Genomic DNA, 25,299 nt, shown 5'->3' with positions numbered 1-25,299 from the left:
TTCAAACAGCCCCTTTTTATACATCTCACTTCCGTGTTCATGAAGTAGTGGAGGTACTCTGCGCATGCTTCCGCTGTTGTTAGGGGGTCAACCTCTGCCTCCTGGTGATCGTTGAGACTGAAGTAAGAAGTTTTCCTCCTTTGTTCTATAGTTGACCTTTTACTCATATGTCCTTATATGGAGTTGTTTGTCTTATCTCCGCCAGTTCCTGGAACATCTTACCGTTATATTTAGTCAACATCTGCTAAGCGGTACTTGGTTTAGTTTGTGTAAGCGATTACGGTTATCTTATCTTGCACAAGCTGTGTCTGGTGATTGTTTGAGTAAGTTTTCACATCTTTTGTTGCCTAACCTTTACATTGGGCTTAACATAAATCTTAATAAACAATACCCTTATCCTTAGTTTCTTACAGCTTATCTGCTTCTCCTTCCGCTTACAAAGCCCCCTGCTCCCCAGGGAGGCGGGTGGGACCCGAGCTTGGAGCCCCCCACACAAAGGGGGCTGGTGGCTGCCCCTTGCTCCAGAGACAGGTTATTTACTTACACAGGCCCAGCCAAGGAAGAAAACCTGTTTGGGAACACCCCAAGCCCCCCCCCCCCCCCGGGTGTGATTTCACCCTTAGGACTACTGACATTGTGACAGACAAGTTTTGCCAGAGCATCCCCTGATCCAGAGCAGATGTCACACTGGGGGGGGGGGGGGAAGAGGATAAGGCTATGGGGAATGTGGGGAGCACAGGGTGGGCACCCCATGTGCATGATGAGCCAGAGGCTGGACTCCCACTAAATTCAGCTCAGGTGGTTACAGCTCCCTGATGCAGGCGTTCCGGTAACGTACAGGAAGGGAAAGGAGCACAAAGCCTTTCACCCTGGGCAGAGGCTGGGTGCCACAGTGCAACCAAAGTGCAAAGCCCTGTGTGAAGCCCCTGGCACCACAGGCCTGTAGCAAAAACCCAAAGCAGGAGAGGGGAGAGGAGGGTGCGGGTTTGCCCTCACCCTGCACAGTACATGCACCAGAGAAACACGGATGCTGTTCAATGCGAGTGCAGCACTGGGCCAGGGGCTGCCCATCATTCTGAGCAGGGAGGAGGCCAGGGTTCCTTCATTGGATACCACACATCAAGGGAGGGCTCCCAGCTCCCCAGAGACAGGCCCACTGGGACCCACACGGTCCCAGTAAGCCAGGGATCAAAGCCCAGACTGAAGATAAAACCAAGAGGCACCTGCTGTGTGGTTGGCAAGGAAGACACACCTTCTCCTGCCATCATGGCAGCCAGCTGCTCCTCCCAGAGCCGCAGCCCTGCCCTGGAAGGGCTGGAGAAACAGTAGTGGGAGGGAAGACCTTTCCCTCACACCCTTTCTCCACATACCCCACTTTGTGCATGTCCAGGCATAAAGTGGTGCTGGACAGCAGTATCTGGCTGCAGGACATGCCGTTGGGCTTGGGACCAGCTCCAGGCAGAGCAGGCAGGGAAGAGGAGGAGGACTCATGGTCTGATACCTGCAGGGCTGCAGCACAGCTCCAGCCCACAGCCAGGGCACAGGGCACGGATGTTTCTGTACTCCTGCACCCTCCTGCTGCCACCAGGTCAGGATAGCTGCTGCAAAGGAGAGAACCCCAGGGTCAGGCTTGTAAAAAAACAGGCTTTTATTCTTCATGTGCTGCTCTCAGTCACAGCTTGGAGACACTGCTCTTGCCAAAGTTATTATGAAACAAATCAAGTCCCAGACTCAGGCCTCACTCTTCCCCACCCCCAAGAGTCAACATTGTACAAAACTCTATTTACAGGGAACACAGTCAGAAATGGCAAGTCCAAAAAAAACCTCTCACAATTCAGAAGAGAATGTTCAAGACAAGTATGACAGATACACCCTCCACACAGCCAAGCTTCCCACCAGCTGCTCCCAGGGCTAGTGGAAGAAGAGACTTTCTCACCACCAACTACTGAATAGAGCCTGGCAATCCTGAGTCATGCCATAGCTCTTTCCTTTACCAAAACGCTGGGAAATTGCAAAACCCACTTGATCCTACAAAGGCTCAACTGGATCTGCCCTACAGGGCTTTCTGTGAGGCCAGCACAAGATACCCTCGGGCTCCCCCATCCTAAAGGGAGGCCAAGGAAATGAGGGTGAGGGGTCACCACACCCTTCCTTGGGCACTTCCCAAGAGGGAATCTCTGGTCAAAACCAGGATGTTGGGAGTCTTCACAGAAATGGCAGGATGTGGTGGGAGACCTAATATCTGATACTGTATTTACTGGAGTCATGTTGCTTTAAAACATAAACCAAGAGGAGCAAAACAGTATTTAAAAAGGGAAGCAAAGCACACAATCCTCTTCCCAACAGTGCTTGGAAGAATGTCCACAGGAGGCCTGAGGAGATGCTCTGCTCCAGTCGGTGGCTGCTCAGAAAGCGTAGCGTGTGCGGATGTCTTCCAGTTTCTTGGACACCTCAGGTGGGGTCCGGTCCAACTCTTCTGCCACATTCTTCTGTTTGTTCAGCTCCATGGAGTTGAACTGCTCACACAGGTCCCCATCAATCACATTCTGGAGGGGCAAAGAGGTGAGCATTGAATCCATACCACACAGAAGCACTGAACCCTGACTAAGTGGTAATTAATGGCAACAATTTGTTCCCAGGAGCTTCTTAATCCTGTCCTGGAAACAAGACCATGCTCAGTGACCTCATCTGCTGAATAGCAGCAGTTAGCAACAAATTAATTACTGGCCAGCTTGATTAATGAAGGAGAAACCCCAAAAGCCTAGGTGCAGGTGAAGAATCACACAAGGGAAGGGAAGATGGATTCAACTTGAGTCCAAGCGCTGTGCTGGGAATGCTGGGGAGGCTGTAAAAGATGACTGCAAGGCAGCTGTAGCCAAATGTGAGGCATCTTTGAGACTGGCCATGCTGCAAATCAGCCCTGAGAACATTAAGAACAAGAACACCCTCTGCATTTGCACAGCTTTCTGACTGCTACTATGAATAATACCCTGGTAGTAGTCACCACACAGATACTCTGGTGCAGTACTCTAGACCATTCTGGTCACAGCATTTAGTACTTGACAGCTTCAAACACAGCTCCTCAAAAGCAGAAATAAACAGGAACAGCTGTTTGTTATGGGATTTCCCTTTTCAAATGGTGGTGAAAAAATACATCCCTGAGGCAGCACCCAGTTTGAGGTGGCAGGCAAACAGCTACTCAGTGCTGTTTCTCCTGATGGAGAAAGGAGATGCTGTGCCAAGTACAGAAGCACAACAGCAGCACCTCTGGGCTTGGGTCTGGAGACCAACCCTCAGAAGGCTCATTACAAGGGTTAAGAAACCAAAACAGACACGGTATTAAGCGCTAAGTACTGTCATCAGAGTGCTGTTCAGGAGCTAGCTTCAGTTCCTACACAAACTATGGCTTACACTGCCCCAGTCTTCCCTGCTGAACAGCAACCCTGACTTGCTTCTGTCAGGCCCTCAAAGCTGTTCCATGTCCTAAAGCAAGTCTCTGCACCCCCATGACCAGCTGATTCTAAATACTTGGACTGACCTTCACTGGGAAGTAGTAGGAGCGGAAACTGAGGTGGTCTCGCCCGCAGAGAGGAGGGTGCTCAGACCTTAAGTGCATTTCCACATGCTGGAAGAAGTCGTGATCCTGGGGAGATGAAGAATTGGTAAGAGAACAGTTTGTTACACATCAATGCCACCAGCAAGGCAAGACAACACCCACCGGGGCTGGAACACTGGCATGATCAGGTTCTGCTAGAGTGGCCCTGCACACATCAGCCAGAGTCATGGTCACCCCTCAACAGTTCCACCCAGGGAGCACCCACAGCAGAGCCAGGCAGCCAACTGTGCCACCTTGGCTGGGATCAGCCTCCCAGGAATTGGAACATACAGTAGCTGTACAGCACAGAGGTGCAGCTTTAAGAGTGAATGTCTTGGCATCCACTGCTTCAGGAGGCCACAGCAAAGAGAGAGGAGAAAACCACCCTCAGCACTTGAAGCATCAGCGCCTCATCACTACAGTGTACAAGCTACACAAAGCATGCCAAAGGATTCCTCCTCACAGACACTAAATCACCCAAGAGCCCCTCTGCAGCACAAGCAGATTTACAACAGCAGGGCAACAAGAATAGCTCTCAACTCTTCATAGAGCTAAGAAGCTCCCCCTCTTTCCCTTCACATCAAAGCCTGTCCCACAGCCACAGGCTCTCCTGCAGCCCAGGTTTTCACACACTGCAAACCCCTGGAGTTACACTCAAGGGATGCAGCACATTAATATACTGGCTGGAGGTGAGTGCACAGAGAAGCAGCGAGTCTGCAGTATGACGATGGGGCTTGCTTACTTCGTGGGAAGTAAAAGGGACCAAAATTCCTATCCCTCCAGACAGGGTGGTATACACCAGCGATTCAGAGCCTCCTGGGATCAGCGTGGTCTTCTGTAAAGAAAGCACTGTCTCTCCCACGTGGTAATTCATAATCACTTCAGCCTAAAAGTCAACCGCAGAAACATGTTTTTTCTTTAGCTTATATAAAAGCATCAAAAGGCTTGAGAGTGAAAAGCAGAATAAATTTGGCCACCTGCTAGTTCTGAAATGCCTTTCTAAAGAGGAGCTGCCTTCCACTTGGGACCAGATGGCAAAATTCAGCATGCTGCTGAACTATATACCCTCTTGAGCTGGACAAACAGATGCAAGTAAAAAGGGAAAGCAGGAGAAGAAAACAAGTGTGCTGCTTCAATCAAACATCACCAAACACCCAGCACCTGTGACTTCAGAAACTGAATTTGGCTCCCAGTGACAGTGAAAACCCATCACCTGCAGCACAGTAGATATAGCTGCAGTTCTGCTCCTGCACATCTCCTGGACAACACTGCAGAGAACTTCACAGAAAAGCAGCACATTCTTTTCCCATAACTGCATGCTTCCCATGAAGCATTACCTTCTGTGATGCTCCATTAAGAAGCCCCCTGTCCCAGAGAGCTTTGTTGCCTGTGGGATCCTCATCTACCTCATCATTGGTGTTGGGAGGCAATCTCACCTGCATTGAAAGAGAAAGAGTCAGCAAGCTGCAGAGAAGCAGCACATTATCTCTGGAGAATCCCTGTGACCCTTGAAAGGCTGCTATGGTGGACTCTACAAGAATCACCTCACACTTATGAGCAAAATAATCCACTTGCCCCTTCAACAAGGCCTTCAGAGTTAAATGACAACCATGTTGTCAAGATCAATGGTCTATCACTCAAAAACATGGGCAGGGCCTCATGACCAATCTCTGCCTGGACCAGCACTTGCGATCACCCTGGGAGCTATGGTCAAAATGGCCTGAGGGTGGTTCCCACTAAGGCAACAGTTTGATGGATGTATGGCAGGAAAACCAAAGAGGATTGATTTGTGTGAGTCAGCTAAATACCATGGGTGCAGTGTCTGACACTTGCTGAACTCTGCACTCCAAAGCAGCTAAGTACACTTCAGAAAGAGATCAACGCTCTGTCAGAAAGACCATCTATTCTCTCCTCTTCCCCTGCTGAAATCCAGCCAAGTGAGGCAGTGTCAGCACTGACAAAGCCAGCTTTCAAGAGAAAGTGACAGAGAAAGCTAAATGTCAGCAATGAGGTTTAACCAGGGAAAGTAAGAGTGATAGCCCTGACCCAAGTTCTCATGTGCCCTTTCAGTCACAAACTTAATTTCAAGGCTTATTTCACAGCAAGTTTTGAGACAATTCCAATACACAATGCTTCCGAAACATGTTTTTTGACCTGCTGATGCTTTAACTTGTCTGCTTTCTCACAAACTGATAAACTGCAGCCGTCCACTATGACGATGGCTACTTGCCCTGTAAAAACAAGTGACTGGTACAGAGCGTTGTCTGCAGCAATTCACAGATCCTCATTCTTTTAGGACAAATAATGGGTATTTTAAGGAAAAATACATCCTGTCCAAGAAGCCCCGACTTCTCCAAGGCACGCTTACCACACAGATGTTGCCAAACTTGTCTGCTCCAGCCACAGTGTCATAATCCAGGAGGGTGGCTGCAGTGACCCACCGGGGATAAGTGTCATCAGCAAAGATGATGAGCTGGTTCTCATTCCTTTTGTAGCGCACCCAGATGAAACTCTCCTGAACATCTGAAACAATCACTCTGTGCCCAATGGTCTGTATCCCACAGATGTAGTTGGCAATGTGCTTTTGAGAGAGAAAGGACAAAACCCTGGTGCTTCAAAACAGGGAAGTGTAACCCATTAACTCTACCATATGCAAACTGAAACACTATTTCCCGCTGGGAGCTATGGGTCACTCTCCATTTCCCATCATTTCCTCCAAAACTACCTCTTATTTCTGGTATACTACAACCCTGAGGTAAATACACTGTCAATACAGGGCCTTGCAACCCAACCACACACCACTCTCAGCATGCTGAATATGAGTAGCATCCAGAGAACAAGCACTGCTGGTGAGCCTGTGAACTGAAATGCCAGGGCCAGTCCTGCAAGCAGGCATTGCTTCAGTGTCCTCTCACCCAAAACCACCCAACACACACACAAAAATACTTTTCCCTACAAATTCCCAGTCTGCCTGGGAGCTTGCTGGAGTTCCTTTATGCAATAATGAGCTACTGGCAGAGGTTCTGCAGCCTGCACGAGAGAGGGAAGAGCAGGCATTAACAGTTAGAAAGCCATGCTCTGCAGTTTCTTTCCCTAAAGTACCAGAAATGCTCAGCAAGGACCGTCTACTTCAAGGACAAAATCCCCTTTTCAAGATTCTGAGGATATGAAGAAGTGCTCATAAGTACCTTCCAACTTCTGTCCCCAGCCTACTGACCAACTAACTTAAGGATTTCCAACAGCTGTCATTTTGCATGTGGACAAGACTTCTTGCATTTGCAGCAGTTGGCCAAAGGTATGGTCTGTACAAGGCTTCCTGCACGTGGCCATTAACAGCCTACATTGAGCTGCTACAAGAAGGAACCTGCAACACAACTGTGTGAACAGCAACAAGAAAGCAATATGTGCTCAGGGTGCAGAAGGGCAGCACGAGAGGCCAGCCAAGCCAGAGCTGCCAACACTGCTCTGGATGCATGCATCCAGTGCACATCACAAGGCACAGATGCAGCTCTGAGACCCAAGTGCACAGACACATCTTGGCTGGAGTAGCAGCTAACCCCCTGTTTTGCTCCTGCTGCAAAGCATTACTCTCTCCAATTTAACAGCTCTGGTCAAGAACAAAAGCCAGTACCTTATTCTCACACTTGCGAAGCAGTTTCTTCTTGCCCAGGTCATATACACGTAAGAGCTTTCCAACTCCAATTAGGACTCTGCCTTGGAATGGAGCAATGGCTGCAGGAACCTCCTCCACAGGGGTCTAGAGAGGGAAAAGGAAGACTGTGAGACCCTCATTAACAGAATGAACCTTACACCAAGCTTCAGAATGGATTCAGGCAATGGTTCAGTTAAAGCTCACTGGCCTATGCCGAGGCTTTTAATGTAAAAGGTAAATTACAATCTTTTTCTACAGGAGCAGCAAAAGGCTTCTGGGGAGCAGCACATACCACACATGGTGCTAGCAGAGCTCTGTACACACTGCTGGCAGTGTACCCTCAACTGAAGCGTCAGACTGCTGCAAGAACCCCATGCTGGGCAGGCAGCAAAAGAAGACAAGGATCTTGTTGCCTCAGTTCTTAGTTTTGTTTTATACCCAACAGAAGAACTTTATATTTTGCCTAAATCCATCCAGACTGTCTGTTTCTAAAACAAAGGCATAAATTTAAGTCAGCCATCTGCCACAGCAGCTCCGAGGCTGCCACTGAAGAAAGTGTTAAACCCAAACTACAGTGTGCCCACAAACAACTCCAGTAACTGAAAAATCATCCACCACTGATCAATCCAAAAGGATCAGCCAGAGCAGAGAATGGGAACATGTAGAGAGTTTCCAGTTACAGCATTCCTAGCTTCATTGCACTGGCTAAGAGAAGTTATTTCACATCATCACGGGGCATGCACGCAGCAAGCTCACTGCCCTGGACTTCAAAAAAGCAGATTTTGGCCTCTTTCAGGAACCTGTTTAGTAAGGCTCCATGGGATAAAGCCCTAGAGGGCGGGGGGGGCAAGACTCTTGGTTGATATTCAAGGATCACCTGCTACAAGCTCAGGAGCATTGCTGCATCCCAACAAGAAGGAAATGTAGCAGGAAGGCCAGGAGGCCTCCATGGATGGATAAGGAACTGCTGAGGAAACGTAAAAGGAAAAAAGAAGCTTATAGAAGGTAGAAATGAGGTCAGGTGGCCTGGGAAGAATACAGGGACATAGGGAAGCTAGGGACCAGGTTAGGAAAGCTAAGGCCCAGTCAGAATTGAGTCTGGACAGGGATGTCAAGGGTAACAGGAAAGGCTTCTATAGGTATGTTGCCACCAAAAGGAAGTCTAGGGATAATGTGGGCCCTCTCCAGAAGCTATTGGGAGAACTGGCTACCCTGGATTTGGAGAAGGCTGAGGTTCTGAATGACTTCTTTGCCTCAGTCTTCACTGGCAAAGGCTCTGACCACACCACCCAAGTCTTGGAAGGCAGACACAGGGACTGTGAGAATGAAGACCTTAGGTCCACTATAGGAGAGGATCTGGTCGGAGACCATCTTAAGAACCTGAACGTGCACAAGTCCATGGGACCTGATGAAATCCATCGATGGGTCCTGAAGGAGCTGGCAAATGAAGTCGCTAAGCCACTGTCCATCATATTTGAAAAATGGCAGTCAGGTGAAGTTCCCAACAACAAATGGAAAAAGGGAAATATAACCCCCATTTTCAAGAAGGGGAACACAGATGACCCAGGGAACTACAGACCAGTCAGTCTCACCTCTGTGCCTGGCAAAATCTTGGAGCAGATTCTCCTGGAAGGCATGCTAAGGCACATGAAAAACAACAAGGTGGTTGGTGACAGCCAGCATGGCTTCATAAGGGGAAATCCTGTCTGACCAATTTGGTGGCAATCTATGATGGGGCTACAGAACTGATGGACAGGGGCAGAGCAGCTGATGTCATCTACCTGGACTTGTGCAAAGCATTCGACACTGTCCCACACGACATCCTTGTCTCTAAATTGGAGAGACATCAATTTGATGGATGGACCACTCGGTGCATAAAAAACTGGTTGGATGTCTGCACGCAGAGAGTTGTGGTCAATGGCTCAATGTCCAGCTAGAGACTAGTAACAAGTGGTGTCCCTCAGGGATCGGTGTTGGGACCGGTCTTGTTTAACATCTGCGTCACTGACATGGACAGTGGGATTGAGTGTGCCCTCAGCAAGTTTGCCGATGACACCAAGCTGTGTGGTTCGGTTGATTTGCTGGAAGGAAGGAATGCCATCCAGAGGGACCTCGACACGCTTGTGTGGTGGGCTGATGCCAACCTTATGAAGTTTAACTGTTGCAGAATGGCTCTAAGAGCAAGGCCATGGAGCCTTAGAGGCCTGTGCGAGCAAGGCAAGGGGCAGGCCCCACAGGTAACCGGATCCTGGAGGTGGGAGGAGAATGTGGAGGAAGCTGTGTGGGTCTAACCAATACTGTTGTGCCTCGGAGGAATGGCTAAATACCACTCCTATATAAGTGAACTGGGTCACAAATAAAGTAAAAGTTTGCTTATCACCCATATTGGGTTGGCCTGTCTGCTTCTCCTCGCCGCTTACAAATGGCGCCCGAATAGGGACCATGGACTAATGGGCCCCGGCTACCGGGGACCCGGAATACAGGGCCCCGGTTAACGGGGACCCGGAGTACAGGGCCCCGGTTAGCGGGGACCCGGATTACAGGGCCCCGGTTACGGGGAGCCAGATTACAGGGCCCCGGTTAACGGGGACCCGGATTACAGGGCTCTGAGTATCACGGACCCGGAACGGCGAGTGAGCGGCGCCGGCGGCAGCGGCCGGGGAGCGTGGGCAATGCTGCTGCAGTGGCGTGACGGACCCGGGTGCTTGGACTAACCGAAAGGAGTCCGCCACTGGGGCGTACCAGACACTGCTGCGTCGGGAGGCCGATCCGGAGACCGAGGTTACAGGACGATCCAGAAGAAGACGATCCGGAAAAGGCCGGCCATGAAAATGGACCGAGAGGTAGCCCTGGACTTATTACAGTGCTTTTTATAAAAGCGGGGAACTGAGCCCTGAACTTTTTACAGTGCTTTTTATAAAAGCGGGGAATTGAGCCTGAGACTCTAAAGCAGCTAGCAGGTCTAGTGGCTGTAGGGGAGGCTAAGGGATTTTTGTAGACCCTAATACAGTTTTTGAGGAGAGTGAGTGGCGAAAGTTTGGTGAAGAACTATTTGACTCAATGCTTAATGATGAAAAAACAGCAAAGAAACTCGGTAAACCACGGAGAGAAGTAATAAACTGTATAAAAAGATACAAGGCGGAAAAGAAAACTGCCGTGGTAGCAACGGAGAAACTAGGAACAGACGTCCCCAGTCGGTTGAAACCGGGGGAAGATTACAACTCGTTCCCCCCAACTCGCAGGAGCACAGGGTTTCCCCCCCCTTCCTTTTCTCCCCCTCCATCACAAGGTGCCACGGAGGAGGTGTAACCCCCTGCTCCCCCACCACCCCAGTTCCGAAAGTAGGGACTTTGAAAAGGACAGAGAAAGTATATTAGAAGGGATACCTATGATAAATGTCGAGGAATCCGAAAGAAAGTGGGCGGTGCCTCGGCACCGGATCGATTCCGGCGCCATTTTGAAGAACGCAGGACAAAATAGAGATCATGCGCTAGCGAGAGATTTAAAGGAACTGTGAGTCTCTCCAACCCACTATGCTCTAGAGTGGAAATTTTTAACTCAGTTACGGAGGAGCCAGGTCTGCAGATGGCTACATACCGAATGAGAGACATCCGATAAGAAAGACAGCTGCGAGCAACGGAGACCCTGAGTTGGACCCAGGATCAGCCCCCGAATCCCCTCAATCCGAGCCAGATTTATATCCTCTGCTTCCAGACTGACTCTTGGTCTCCCGGGTCGGTCTGCTCAGACTCACTGGCCCTGGAGAGGCTCAGCTGTAACAATGGGTAACCAAGGATGCGATCATTACTGGGGAATTTTCTGCAATGGGCATCTTTGCATATCCTGTGTTTACTACACAGCAGGGGGCTAAAGAGTGGGAAGCTCTTGATCTCAAAATAGTTAAGGAGGCCTGACAAACAGTGACCACGTATGCGTTAAAATCCTCTTATACTCAAGCTGTATATGTTATGATTTTTTCTTGCAATTGACAGGGGGAGCCCATACAGTTTCTCTGTGATACTCATGTACTAGAAGTTGGTAAATATAAGTATGTCCATGTTTCTATCAACCCTTGGAGACCTCTGTAGATACTGCTGGCCACTTCTTCCAGCACAGGCTGGCCACCTGTGTCGGAATGACTGTGCATTTTGGTCAGTATAAAAGTCCAAGCCTCATACGACGTGGGGAAGGCAGAACCTCTGCAGGGACGCCTGCTAAGGTTGATCCTGCCACCTCGCACTGCAATGATGCTTCTCGGAGCTGGTTTGCTGTTAGTCTCCACAGGGTCCTTGTGCCACGTTCTGTACGTGGAACTGTAGTGGGAGTAATGATTGTCTGGATTTTGTACTTCAAATATTGTAGTTGTGTGGCGTGTGCTTGTGGGATCCCATACGCGTGTGTTTGTGTGTGCTGAGGGCAGACGGTGTTCTGTGTATTTTTCTTGTTGTTGGGTTCATGTAAAAGCTTTCAACGGGTAGCTGTTTAACATTTCGGGCATGAAAGGGTTAACGTAAAGGTGCGGTTGCCAGCGGGTATTTATGGCTGCTGCTGAAGCAGGCAGGTCGCTATAGTTGCTGCCCAGCAGGATGGCTTTTGCAGGCAAAAAAAAAAAAAAAGCTAGAAAGATTTTAATACAATGGTAGTCGGTGATAGAACAAATTAAGACGGGGGGAGAATTCCACTGGTAAGAAATTTCTTTGGCTAGTCCCTCACTGCCATCAGCATCTTCAACATGCTGCTGCACCCTGTAATAGTTACTCTGCTAATGTAAATTTGTGTGTGCCTTGCTGTAGTAGAGACTTGTTACTGGATAAAACAAAAGGGGGGAGATGTGGAGACAGTGTTCTCACGGGAGAATGCATAATTGGTACATAAACTCTGAATGGTCCTGAAAGATACAGCAAGGCCATGAGAGGCCTGAAGAAGCTTAAGCAAGCAAGATAAGAGGCTGGAATTCACTGAGTTAATGAGAACTGTGGACTGTTGTCAAGCTTTCAAGGTTGAGTTCTCACACCTGTGTTTAACCAATTATATGTTAGTCATTAAGTGTCTTCAAGACATGTATCCAATCATAATATGCGAAATCACTGTAAGTGCTTCAGCCGGGGCTTTGGCTCAACTAAGCAGACTGAGTTGCTAAGCAGACAAATACTACATCGAAGGCTACAATCTGATTTGTTGTTTAAATGTTGACTATCTAAGACATGCAACACTGCAGAACCTTTTGTTGTTGGCACAGGGACATGGATGTGAAGAGTTTGATAGAATGTGTTGTATGAATCTTTCTGGTCATTTTAATTCGATACATGCACAGCTGAAAACCCTGGCTCCGCTTACTCAGCAACTGCAAGTGAGCAGTGACCTAGGGATAACTAAATGGTTGTCCTCATGGGGCATTACAGGTTGACTTAAAACACTGCTATTTGAAGTACTGCGCTTATGTATCATTGTTAGGTTAATCATTGTAACTATTAAACTAGCTTATAGTTGTGTGATAACACAGGTGAACAGAATAACCCACAATGCCTTGCTTGCACAAAGAAAAAGGGGGGAATTGTTGCAGAATGGCTCTAAGAGCAAGGCCATGGAGCCTTAGAGGCCTGTGCGAGCAAGGCAAGGGGCAGGCCCCACAGGTAACCGGATACCGGAGGTGGGAGGAGAATGTGGAGGAAGCTGTGTGGGTCTAACCAATACTGTTGTGCCTAGCAGGAGTGGCTAAATACCACTCCTATATAAGTGAACTGCTTCACAAATAAAGTAGAAGTTTGCTTATCACCCATACTGGGTTGGCCTGTCTGCTTCTCCTCGCTGCTTACATTTAACCATGCCAAGTGCAAGGTCCTACACCTGGGTCGGAGCAATCCCAGGCACAGCTACAGGTTGGGCAAAGAAGAGATTCAGAGCAGCCCTGCGGAGAAAGACTTGGGGGTGTTGGTTGATGGGAAACTGAACATGAGCTGGCTTCAGTGTGTGCTCCAGCCCAGAAATCACCTGTATCCTGGGCTGCATCAAAAGGAGTGTGACCAGCCAGGAGGTGACCCTGCCCCTCTACTCTGCTCTGCTCTCATGAGACCCCACTTGGAGTACTGTGTGATGGTCTGATGTCCTCAACATAAGAAGGACCTGGGGCTGTTGAAGCAAGTCCAGAGAACTCAAATCTCAGCCATGCTGGAAGCACATGGGAAGGAGAACAGCATTTAGTTTGAACAGAGTTCTGCTGAAACACTCACTCAAGCCACAGACACCTGTCAAGCAAACTGGTCACGAGGCAACTAATCATTTCTACACTCGACCAAAACTGCATCAGAGGAAACATGACAGCGCACACCAGCTTCCTTCATCTGACCAGCCAAGGACTGAGAGCCTTAGCACCAGGGTCCCAGTGACCCAATATGAATTTGCATTGTAAACAGGTGCTCAGAGCAGCTCCCTGAGCTAATATTCCAAAAAGTAAACAGCACAGTGTCCCTTCCCCTCCCTAACAGGGGCATGAAAAAACACTGCTCCTTTCCCATTTACCCAATGACATGGATAAGACTCTGACTCTCAGGAGACCTGTGTTCAACCCTCAGCCCTGCAATAGCTGTCCCAAATGATTTTGTAGGAGGCAGCTTATATTTTCTCCAAGGCTGCTTCTAGTGCGTACCATCATCATGACAATCTTGCCCAGGATTGAGTACTGCACTATTACTGTAGCATTCAGGGTGAAGTAACAGCTATTCCAGCACCCTGCCTGTGAATGACGCAGTTATCCCTCTCACCTTGTGCAGAAATTCCAGCTTTTCACCACTATTCACCAGCTTGTACGTGTAGACAAATCCCCCAGCAACTGAGTGTGGGTTCAGGATCAGGTCCTTAGCAACTCCCACCAGCACGTACCACTCATCACCAGTATTGGAGAACCGGCACACGGCCACACTGGAGATGACAGGACATGTCAGGAGATGAATATGATCATGACTAACACTACACACATAGACTGGATTCCCTGACAGCAGGACTTGCACCTAGCCAGGCAGAGATATGGAAGCCCAAACTTCCAACACTGACATCTCATTTTCAGAGGTAATTTTTCCCCCCTGGAGAAATGTTTAATGCACATTCTTCCACACTCCCCATATAAAAAGATGTGGTCCAGCTGTCAAGTATATCCATATGCTTTCACAGGCTGGACACTGCCTAGCAATGTGCAAAGCTCCATTAGAATTCATTTTTCAAAAGCTGTCCCAATTTGGACATGTACATAAAACTTTCCTCATCTTCCAGTGTTATTTCCTGCTCAGTGCCTAGCTCAGTCAGGTTGGGAATCCTGGAAAGAACAGGGCAGAGTCAGCCTTTTGGACTAGTGTGACCTAGCTCCACTTCACCTGCTGAGGCATTTGCTATTTTTTGTGGTTATTATGTTGGTTTTCCCCTCCAGACCCTCTAACGCTTCCTTTCCATTTAATCTATCCTCAGTTTATCTGGATGAGAAGGGAAAGTGAGAGACTGCATCACATTGTCTTGTTCCCAGCTCTCTTATCTGTCATTTACATCCCCATGGTGTTCTTTAAGCGCTGGGGTCCAGCAAACCCATCTGGAGCACCACCTCCTGCTGTCACATGCAGACAGAACAGGGTGGGAAGGAAAGGCAAGACAAAAGCTTTAAGCATATGTCAATCACTTTTGGGATTCAAGCCAGTCTCCTGATAACACACTGCATCTGCATTTCAACTTGGTAACAGCTAAGTAAAAGAAGGAACAAAAACCCCACAGAAGACTCATCACAAGCAGATTCTTGGTGCACGTAGCAATGCTTCTTACCTGAAGGCAGCTTCGTTCTGCTCTAGCTGGACCAGATCTAACGTATTTCCCTGGATAGGGTTCATGACCCTGATAACAGAGGCCCACTGTCCATTCCCTGCCTTGGGAGCACCAAAGATGGACTCAGGAAGATTCTCATTTAGAAAGGCTGCAGCCATCTCAGCAGCCAACTCCCTCTCATCTTCACCAGCAGCTTCCACCATTTCCTAAGGCACATTAAGGGACAAGAGAAAAAGAACAGCTCAGTGAATTGCCTTACCATACATGCTGATACTTGTTGCAGAATGGCTCCAAGAGCAAGGCCATGGATCCTTAGAGGCCTTGTGCGAGCAAAGCAAAGTGTAGGCCTCACAGGTAACTGGAAACCAGATGTGGGAGGAGACTGTGAATGAGACCGTTTAGAACTAACCAATGCTGTTGTGACTAGTAGGCGTAATTAACACCACGAGGATATAATCTATGTGCGACACGAATAAAGTAGGAAGCTTGCTTATCACCCATATTGGGTTGGCGTGCCTTGCTTCTCCTCGCCGTCGGCAGATACTGTGTGAAAAATATAGCCTCCCTGTTTCCCCTAAGCCCAGGTATTCCAGGGCAAGGTACTGCCTGTGAGGACAAAAACCACCAAATCTCAAAGCTTCCACCCACCCTGAGCTTATTCCCAAGGGAGCCTCTGCAGCTCAGAGCACAGCCGTGTCAGCTCTGCCCTGCCCAAGGGGCAGTTGTCTGGGGAGCTTTCTTTAATTCAGCAACTAGAAACAACATTGAGAAGAAAATAACCCACTAAAATCCAAACATCCTCAGTCACAGAAAGCCCAGAGAATGTGCTACAAAAGCATGACTGTCCTCCAATATGTGGTTCTTAAAGCCTGCCATAATAACACGCAAAGAAAGGAGCACTAGAAAGTAGTGTATTCTGATGAAATGGATGTTTTGAGGCAGATCTTCACTCCCTTCAGCCCCTGCATTCACACAGGGCACAAGAACTTGCCGGCAACAGCATCTGGGAACTGGCAAGCAGGCAGGATTTCCAGTTGCAGAAGTTCCCTCGAGGGAACAGAAGTGTATACCCGTCCCTAACCCCAATTACCTCAGCCATTTGCTGCTTCCTCTGCGCCTTGGTGGCCTCAGTGTAAGCGTTGTGGTCCGTCTCAATAATGATCACGTTGTTGCTCTCTGGATGAATGACAAATTTTCGGGGTGTGTACTGCAGCGGGAAGGCAACCTGGTTGAAGACTGCCCCCAGCTTCTCCAGTGCCAAAATCCTGGGGGAGAAAGATGTGACGTGTTGAATAAGATCCAAAAGCAGCTGTCCAAGACAACAAAACTGAAGTTGAACTTTACATCTGTGAAACTGGCTAGTGCTGGAGACAAGCAGCACCTTTCTCAGGCCAAAGAGCAACTAGCAAACAGCTCCAAGAGTGCAGAGCAGAACTAGCATCCTAAACAGGAGACAATGCTGTGGGACAGGAGTGCTCTGCAACACAAGGTTGACTTGAGGGCTTCTCTGTCCCAGGGTGCTGAAGCAAGTCTATCCCAAGAGGAACAAAGGGCACATGGAAGAAGGGAAGTGTACATTTGGAGAAACACCATCTGAATCTAAATGTGAAACAGACTTGGACACGTAATCAAATGCTCCTCGGGGGCACTTCAGTTAAAACAGTATGAGAAACGCAATGCCAACTCTTTTTTCCTGTGACTTGCCAGCTGAAATGACAGTTCTTCTGGCATTTGGTGACTAAAAACCACAAGTCTCTCCAAAAAGAATAACTCCTTTAAAAGCAATGAATGTTGTAATATTTCAGTGAGGACAAATATGAAAAAAGTGCCTATTCAAGTGCATATGACAGAGCTCCTGAATTTGTGGTCCATTATTTTCATTTGTGTTTTTAGCATCTAAGCTGAAATTTCAAAAAAGGCAACAAATACACCCCTGTCATGCCTCCGATTTCTTAAATCACGTGGCTTGTTTTCTGCAAAGTAGCAAATTCAGATCACAAGCCACAAGATCCTAATACACAACAGGTTCACAGCTATCAAAAGCTTCCCTCTAAGGATCAGAGAATTTAAGGATAACCCGAAATTCAGTTATTATTTAAAGAAGCTGGGAAATATAAGTCAGAGAAGCACAACCTATTTTTTTCTGATAGCATAACTACCCTTGTATTCTATTTGTTTTCCAAAATCCAGAGTGTTTCCACCAAATCATTATCCATAATCAAATAACCTCAAAAAGACCTTAATTCTTAAGTCATTTTACCTCTTTCCTTTTGAATATATAGTGAGAATTCACCACCCCTCTGCCTGCCTTGCATCCCAGCCTGGAAGTAAGCATGTTACTTAGAAGAAATTCTTTACTGTAAGGGTGGTGAGGCACTGGAATGGGTTGCCCAGGGAAGTTGTGAATGCTCCATCCCTGGCAGTGTTCAAGGCCAGGTTGGACAGAGCATTGGGTGACATGGTTTAGTGGGAGGTGTCCCTGCCCATGGCAGGGGGGTTGTAACTAGATGATCTTAAGGTCCTTTCCAACCCTAACTATTCCATGTTCCCCCATCAGTTCTTACCTCAGTGTGTTTGTGGAGATGGCTACAATGCCCTCTGGGCACTGCTCAGAAGCAAAACCAGATGCAAACTCCAGTGTCTCATAAGACAGTGGAGTCAGGTGGAAGCGTGACTGATAGGAATAACTGAGCCAGGATCGGCTTGACATGGCCAGCACCTGGGGAAGGCAGACAACAAATTTATTAGGTCTGGGGATGGAAACAAGCTCACTCCTTGCAATACAAAGGGATGTACAGTGCCAGACTCTTACCCAATAGAACACCTGAGTTCTTGGGGGTGGACTCCATCCAGCCCAGAGCACACCCTCTCTTGTGCTCTCGTGCAGAATCTTGCACAAGATTCTGCTTGCTTTCAAGAAACAGTTTTATCTAGAAATTGCGTATGGCATGAAGAGGAACTTTAAAGCACTATTAAGACAACAAATACTCAAACTGAGGTGCAATAAAAACTGTTATCTGTAAAAAGCCAAGATAAATACTTTCATAGCTTTTTTTAAAAAAAAACAACAGCCTGTTCTAATAGGAACAAGTCTTTTATAATAAATATTTACTGTTTTGTCACCATCCAAATGCTATGCTATAGCACTCAAGTGGAATTTACTTAAAATCATCAGTAGCCTATCTTCAATCAAGTTAATGGAAGCAAAGGAAGCAGATGGACTTCTAAACTCTTCAGCTTTATACACTTAGTTAACTCAATTTTAGTGTAACCTTACTTTCTGCCTGGGCAACAGCAGCTGGAATTACACTGACACTCACAGGCTACCCCACACTTATCACTGACCGGCCATAAACAGTTTATTTTTATTCTCCATACTGTGAGACAATGAACCAAGAGTGGACTCAAAGCAGAAAAGCACTCAGCTATTCCATACTCATCCTCTGCTAGAGCTGCAAAGCACCTCACCTCCAAGGTACACTTGGCAGAAGCAAGTTGAAGAGATTCACCCAGTGTACCATAACACTGAAGCAGAGCTTGGATTCCCTGATCCAGCCCCCTGAACTAACCAGCAGTATTTCTCAATTCTGAAGGTATCATCCCAAAATGAGTCAAACAGGGGGTAGCTGACCTCCCCAGTGCCACATCACAAGGGCTGGAAATGGCACTTCTGATGAAACACTTTCTTCCCTCTATGCCAAAGCCTGCAAATGTTTTCCCTGAACCATGTGCGGCAGCTGTCCAGCCAGGGGCTGAGCCATTCTCAACATGCACAGGAGACAACCATTGCTGCATTAAGCAGTCAAGGGGAAGGTTTCTGCAAGGGGCTCTTTCTGCCCTGTGCACTAAGGCAGGCAAGGTGAGGTTTTTCAGTGTCTCTAAGCCCAAGTATCTGCTCAGAGCTTTCCAGGCATGCTGCAAACACAACCTATGGGTCAGATGAGTCCTAGTTCAAAGAACACAGGGCAGCACTACACATTACTTCCTAAGCAGTAAGGGGAATGCCAACATGAACAAGGCTGATTGTGAGTGAGCAAGCTGTGAGCCAGGCAGATCCATAATGAAGTCATTCTACTTCCCACCCTTACACAGAGGGTCCTTGCAGCACAGCAGGACACTTCCCCACTGCCCTGGGTTCAGCTGTAACAGTTATTTTTCTCCTTTTCCTTTTCACCCACCCTGCCCGTCAATAAAGAAAAACAGGATGCTACATCTGAGGACTGGATCTGTACCCCTCTGAGCTCGCCTCACTTACCGCCTCTTGGCCTTGCATTAGGACCCTGAAGAGTTTCACAGGCCGGGAGCCAAGATATCTGGTCCTGGTATCAGAAAGATCACCGGTAACAGGATCCAGGACAGTTCGCAGCAGCACACCATTCTTGACATTAGCAAACCAAAAAGTTGGATCAAGATTACAGACAAGAAGGAACAGCCATTATTCAAAACAAAGAGGAAATTTCTGAAGAATTGGGTGCTTATTCCTAGCTTCCGGTACAACTCTCTTCTACGACCACACTGTATACAAATTGGCTCTTAATATGAAAAAGAGTTCATGCACATTTTATGTTTCATTTTATGAAAAAAGTTCCTGCACACTTCCACAGGGCCAAAAGGAATTACTTGTAACACACACACACCTCTCAAACAGGAAAAAGCCAAAAACCAGACCACAGATCAAGAAATTTAGTACATCCCATAAGCCATAAAAACCTGAGGGCTAATTCCAGATCCAAATCCCTGTTGGTACAAATGCATTTACCCAAAACATCACACTACTTAAAAAGAGCTTGCATGCTGACATCAAGCTTGAGGTATGTGAAAGAACCTAGACTACTCTGGCTGTTTTTACCACACGCTGACCTGTCACAACAACATTTTTGGTCAAAGATCACATAGTCAGTACTGGATGCAACAAAAAGCTGTGTAACAGCAGTTACTAGAACAGAGCCTGTGGTTATGGGCAGTTACTTCTTTGATACTTGGCCCTACAGGCAGTTTCTAAAGAACCGCCCAACATTTCACCCAGAAATATATTTTTAGAATATGACCTCTTTCTGGAAGGGGAAAAGCGCAATTTGTCCTACATGACATTTGGGATAATAAGCTGTCTTTTGACTCGTCTTAAGTCTAGTAATGTGTCCTGGGTTCTGCTGTAACAGTTATTTTTCTCCTTCCTAGTAGCTGGTGCAGTGCTGTGTTTTGGCTGAGAACAATGCTGATAACACACTGATGGTTTAGTTGCTGCTAAGTAATGTTTATTCAGATCAAGGACTTTCCAGTCTCATGCTCTGCTAGCGAGGAGGGGCACAAGAAGCTGGGAGGAAGCAGCGACAGGACACCAGACCCAAACTAGCCAAAGGGGTATTCAATACCACAGCATATCATGCCCATTATAGAAACTGGGGGGAGTCACTCAGAAAGCCCAGATCACTGCTCAGGTTGGGCTGGGTAATAGTTTTGTATTATATTTTAGTTATTGGACTGTTCTTCTCTCAACCCGTGGGAGTTACATTCTTTCAATTCTCCTCTGCATGCCGGGGGGGAGGAAGAGGGGGAGTGAGTGAGTGGCTGTACCTCTAGTCACACAGTGAATTTCCCAATCTCAGTTGTTAAGCCTGTTGTAACAAAGAGGGAAGAGACAGGCTTTGTGTTGTGCTGCATGATGACAAGGCTACTTTCACAATCCATCTTTCAAGCAAAAGCTCACCAAGACACGCCTGTCAGAACCAGGCAGGTGCCTCTCACCTGCAGTCCAATGTTCAGGTACAGAAAGCCAATGGATCCCCTCTCCCCCAGCTCATCCTGCTTCTCCGTGCCACCCATTTCCACGATGCACAGTGACTCAGGCTGTGCAGGGAGGGCCTGCATACTCAGCGGCTGTAAGCAATCCTGTGGGAGATGGAAAAGAGGTGATACAGCAGTCAGCAAGGCTTGGCATGGCAAGAGGGGATTCAAGCTCCATCTAAGAAACTTCAAGATGCCCTTTTAAATCTCCAAAAAGAAGTATTTAGCACAGCAAAAAGGAAAAAGTCCAAATAGACACTGCCTCTGTGGATTTTGGCAAGCAAGAGTGGTAGCAGTCCTGGGGTTTGGAGAAGATAAACTAGATCCTTTCCACTGTTCCAGCAGTTTGCAGCTGTTTAGCATGGGGAGACCTAAGCAAAGTTTATATTACTTCAGCCATCCTCTGAACACTCACTCCTCTGGTGCAGGTAGAGGAAGGTAGTGCTGACCCTGACTGCAGAATGAGTCTGCCTTAGTACAGGTATAAACAGTGAGACGAGGAAAACAAACAAAAAATCCCAAACACACAAAACCAAAACCTAAAACAAAACAATGAAGAAAATGCTTTAATTTCTCATCAGATGAGCCTCCAGGAATGGGTAAGACTAGATAAAACAAGGGAATTGTTACAGGTTAGGATGAGGAGCCATGCTTCCTCCCACAGAAAAGACACATAAACTATTCATTCCTGGTCATCCACCTGAATATGGATGCAGCCCACCTCTGGAATACCCCTTCTCAACATTTCAAGCCAATGGAAGAGGCAGCAACAGCACAGCTACTCACTGAAGGGTCAAGGGAAATAATTCTGACAGTGTTGTCCACCAGCCCAACAGCAAGGAACCGGGAGCGCTGCTCCCCAGGAGGAACATTGGCCAGGCTCATACAAACGACGTCAGCCGACATCTCCTTTCTCTCTGTGTACTCATTCAGCTGTCCTGACTGAAAAAGAAAAATGCAAGAGACTTATTGACTACCCAATGTGGCAAACCAGCACCAAAATGTTTCTCCACACCTTCTCCCCCTGCTTTAAGACAGTGCTTCAGATTTTCCATATTTTTTAAAAAACATTTATTTACAGCATTATTTCAGCTACAGTTGGAAGAACCAGAATAGCAATAGGATAAGTACACAATTTCCAGCCTCAGTTATGAACTTCAGAGACTTTAATTTAATCATCTCAGACAGATACACTCCATCTCTGCAGGGCTTTTATCTACCCATTCAAGAAGGATGCTTCACTACAGAATCCCTGTCTGCAAGTCTGATCAAGGATCAGTCTCTGGCATGTCCTGTACTCCACCTTGCTCTTCCAAACTCATTCACCACATTAACGCACATACTGGGTCCATCTCAAAGTAAACCAGCTCTCCTCCAGTCAGTGCTATCACAACTTGTCTCTGGTTCACAGCACATTTTACAATGGTTTTCTTCCCTGGTGTCTTCCATTCATTTACTCTCTTATCTGCTCGGATGTGCCGGATCCCATCTGGATAAACCTGAAAAAATAAGGTCACAGCAATTCTGTATTTACCACCCTTCACAACTCCCATCTCACTGGTGGTTCTGACACAGAAAAGCCAAAGGTAAACACTGCACTCCTGGCAGTGGTGATCTACTAGCTATGCAACAGGCTGAACTAGCACAAAGCCACTTGCCAGCTGGAAGCATTGCACCTTTGAGCTACAGCAAGGAACTACTAGGCACACAACAAAGAAGATTAGGACCATCTTCATCTGGTCCAGTTTCACTTAGCAGGATGTAAAAAGGAAAGGAAACAAATCAAGTGTAATTCTTTGACAATCCACACCTTTAGATATGATATATGTTGCACTACTGTAGAAGCCACAGCCATGCAGCAAGCGGAGAGTGGCAGACATAAGCAGACACGTCAGAAGCAGCTTTCCATTACCTGTACCAAAGCATCATCACCAAGAAGAGAGCAAGACAAGGTGGGTGTAGTACCCAGGAATCCTGAGTCAGTCACTTCTTCTACAGTCTCTCCGATAGACAGCACCAGTGTGGCATTTACAAAGGACACAATAATATAGGCATCAAATTCATCTGATCAAGGGAGACAGGAAAAAAGGGTGCTGATTAAATAAATGCAAAGCTTCCCAACAAAATTAGCAGCCTGACAAATGTCCAGCAGTTACTCAGAATTCCTATGGTAATCACTTCTGCTGGCAGTATTATGCAATTCTAGGACACACTGTCTGAAAGCCAGCCACTGCTAGACTCCAAACAATGCAAGACTGAACCAGGGATCAAATGATGATCCAGATACAGAGTCAATTCATCATACTCTGGATTCTGGCAAGCAAGACTCCAGCCTACTTTTTTCAAAGGCAGCACAAGGTCTTGAAGCCTTTAAGACATTCACCCCATCTCACACCAGGAGCTGAATCCAGATTTAACACCCAACAAAGTAAAAAGAAATACCCCAATAATGTGAACACATGGAACTCATCTGCAGAAACCACACCATGGATGCTGCAAACAGGAGGTTACAGGACCTCATATCTATCCAGCATCCACATAATTAAAGGCTGCAGAGAATGAGTCAGGTGCAGTGCAGCAGAGGAGCTCAGGCTTAGCTTGCTCTACCCTCATCCAGAAGCTCAGCTGGCTTACATTCATCACACAGCCACCCATAGTCTCCTGGGATGAGAAACAATTATGTTTTTAAGATAGAGCAGACACTGACCTTTACTTCTACTGGAACAAGTGACAGTATTGCAACTACTATCTCCAGTACTGGCTTCTCCTAAGAGGGACAGCTTGAGAGCGTCCAGTAGCTTGCATGTGGAAGAGCTATGCTAATTAAAATAGTTGTAAGAGCTTATTTGGAATTAGGGAAACTTTGTGGGAAACAAGGGTAGTAGGACTGGGTAAAGGGAATGCCCTGGTTTACTGCTGTCCATTTTGATTCTGCAGAAGGTGACAGGCATTAAGGAAGGGTAGAGGAGAGTCATTAAAACAGAATAACAAAAGCAACAGAAACAATGAAGTCTGTTGGGAAATGGAGGATTGCCTCAGATAAGCAACTCCACTTCTGCTGCTGTTGTCATGCAAGTGCTATTTCTTAAAAAGAAAAAAATCCCCATTTTGACCCAACTCAACCCAAAGCTCAGACTTATGCACCACAGCACAAGACAATTAGCAGAGGTGAGGGTATAAGAGAGCTGTCACAGTTTCTGCTCTTGAGCAGAGTTTCTCCATAATTTGTAAAGGTAGGAGACATGGAGAAGGGTTAATGACTCTCTCTATAGAGAAAGAAAATAGAAAACTCTCACTAGGTTGAATACATGATGCCAGCAAACACCATACAGTAGCTTAAAGAAGCAGAACTGGGTCAACTGAAATGCTCCAGGAACTGATCCTTTTCTTATCCACCCTGTTTAGAGGGAGGTGCTGCCAAACCTGCTATGCCACGAACAGAAAGACCTTACATACAGCTAAAAATATGCAAGTGAAAAAGAAAAACCAAACACCACATCATTCTTCTCTCAAACATCTGGTATACAGACCACAGCTCTGATCAAACTGAAGTGTTTTTACCATTAAAGCAACTCTAACAGCAGCCTGTGGCATAAACCTCCAACATGCTCCTGAAGCCCACAGACAGGAGCAGGTCCCACTTGTGGAAATGACAACACAAGAACAGAACCTGCAAATAGAAACCAGTCAGTAACTACTTAAACAGCTTAACAGGAGAACTTCTCTAACATTAACAGCCAATGTCAAGAGATGCCATTGGCAAGAGACATGCAAGAAGTGCACTGTTACAAACTAGTTATTTTCTACACTAAATAGCAGCTGCTCCTACAAACCTGCATGTTTTTTTCAGGTTCTAGCAGTTCACAGGCTAAGCATTTAATTAAAAAATGTCCTGTAGACAGGATGTTCTACAAATTCCATTTCAAAGACCATTGCTGCCTTCCAAACTTCTTGAGAGCTGCTGCCTTTCCCCCTGGGGGCTGTCATTCTCATGATAAACCACCATGACCCAGCTGGAGGCTTAACCATGTGATTTGGAGCAGGACAAAGAACTCCTATTTGAAAGCAAAACAGATTCCCTTAGTCTTACTCTAAATAAAAACTCATTCCTACCTCTTGATACTTTTTACAATTATATCAGAGCGTACCTTTAAGTCTGTGTCAATAACAGTAACAAGTGCATTTTTTGCTTCAAGTCCAATAGTGTTGCTTAATGCCTCTTGGCTGGAGCTTTTGAAATAAATGGTTTTATTTACCAGAATTAAGTCAATGAATAAGATTCATCTAGATTCAAACAATGCAATTTTGGTTTAGAAAATATAGCAGCCTACTTGAGATTAGGAGGGATCCCTGCAGCACACTGAGAAGTATTCTCAGTTAGAAAAAGATCTATAGAATTTAATATGAAAAGATAGCTACTTAGCTCTGCACAATCCCAAGCATAACAAGAAGCTCCCCAGAGCTC

At 46.8% G+C, this 25,299-nt stretch overlaps 1 protein-coding gene across 4 annotated transcripts in view; it reads right to left on the bottom strand.

Moving 5' to 3' along the window:
* Positions 1–1,627: 1,627 nt before the first annotated feature.
* LOC133262223 (splicing factor 3B subunit 3-like) overlaps positions 1,628–25,299 on the bottom strand; it is a 58,204-nt gene continuing 34,532 nt past the window's right edge. For 3 of the 4 annotated variants that reach the window (XM_061441184.1, XM_061441188.1, XM_061441187.1), the window contains 15 exons: positions 22,747–22,898; positions 22,178–22,333; positions 21,621–21,776; positions 20,796–20,939; positions 19,306–19,428; positions 17,615–17,769; positions 16,141–16,315; positions 15,051–15,256; positions 14,009–14,165; positions 7,227–7,352; positions 5,964–6,176; positions 4,933–5,031; positions 4,338–4,481; positions 3,539–3,643; positions 1,628–2,546 (listed from right to left, as the gene is read on the bottom strand). In XM_061441184.1, coding sequence (XP_061297168.1) covers positions 2,406–2,546; positions 3,539–3,643; positions 4,338–4,481; positions 4,933–5,031; positions 5,964–6,176; positions 7,227–7,352; positions 14,009–14,165; positions 15,051–15,256; positions 16,141–16,315; positions 17,615–17,769; positions 19,306–19,428; positions 20,796–20,939; positions 21,621–21,776; positions 22,178–22,333; positions 22,747–22,898 — 2,252 coding nt within the window. In that variant the 3' untranslated portion in view covers positions 1,628–2,405. The remainder of the gene's footprint in view (positions 2,547–3,538; positions 3,644–4,337; positions 4,482–4,932; positions 5,032–5,963; positions 6,177–7,226; positions 7,353–14,008; positions 14,166–15,050; positions 15,257–16,140; positions 16,316–17,614; positions 17,770–19,305; positions 19,429–20,795; positions 20,940–21,620; positions 21,777–22,177; positions 22,334–22,746; positions 22,899–25,299) is intronic. The other variant, XM_061441186.1, reaches the window with a different exon arrangement.

Source organism: Pezoporus flaviventris, unplaced genomic scaffold (genome assembly GCF_033815535.1).
Source record: "Pezoporus flaviventris isolate CSIRO_AGI_PZ_B2104156 unplaced genomic scaffold, CSIRO_AGI_Pfla_v1 ptg000204l, whole genome shotgun sequence".
Lineage (NCBI taxonomy): Eukaryota > Metazoa > Chordata > Aves > Psittaciformes > Psittacidae > Pezoporus > Pezoporus flaviventris.
The sequence above is the reverse complement of the archived record's forward strand: the minus strand, read 5'-3'. Positions and strand labels throughout refer to the sequence as shown.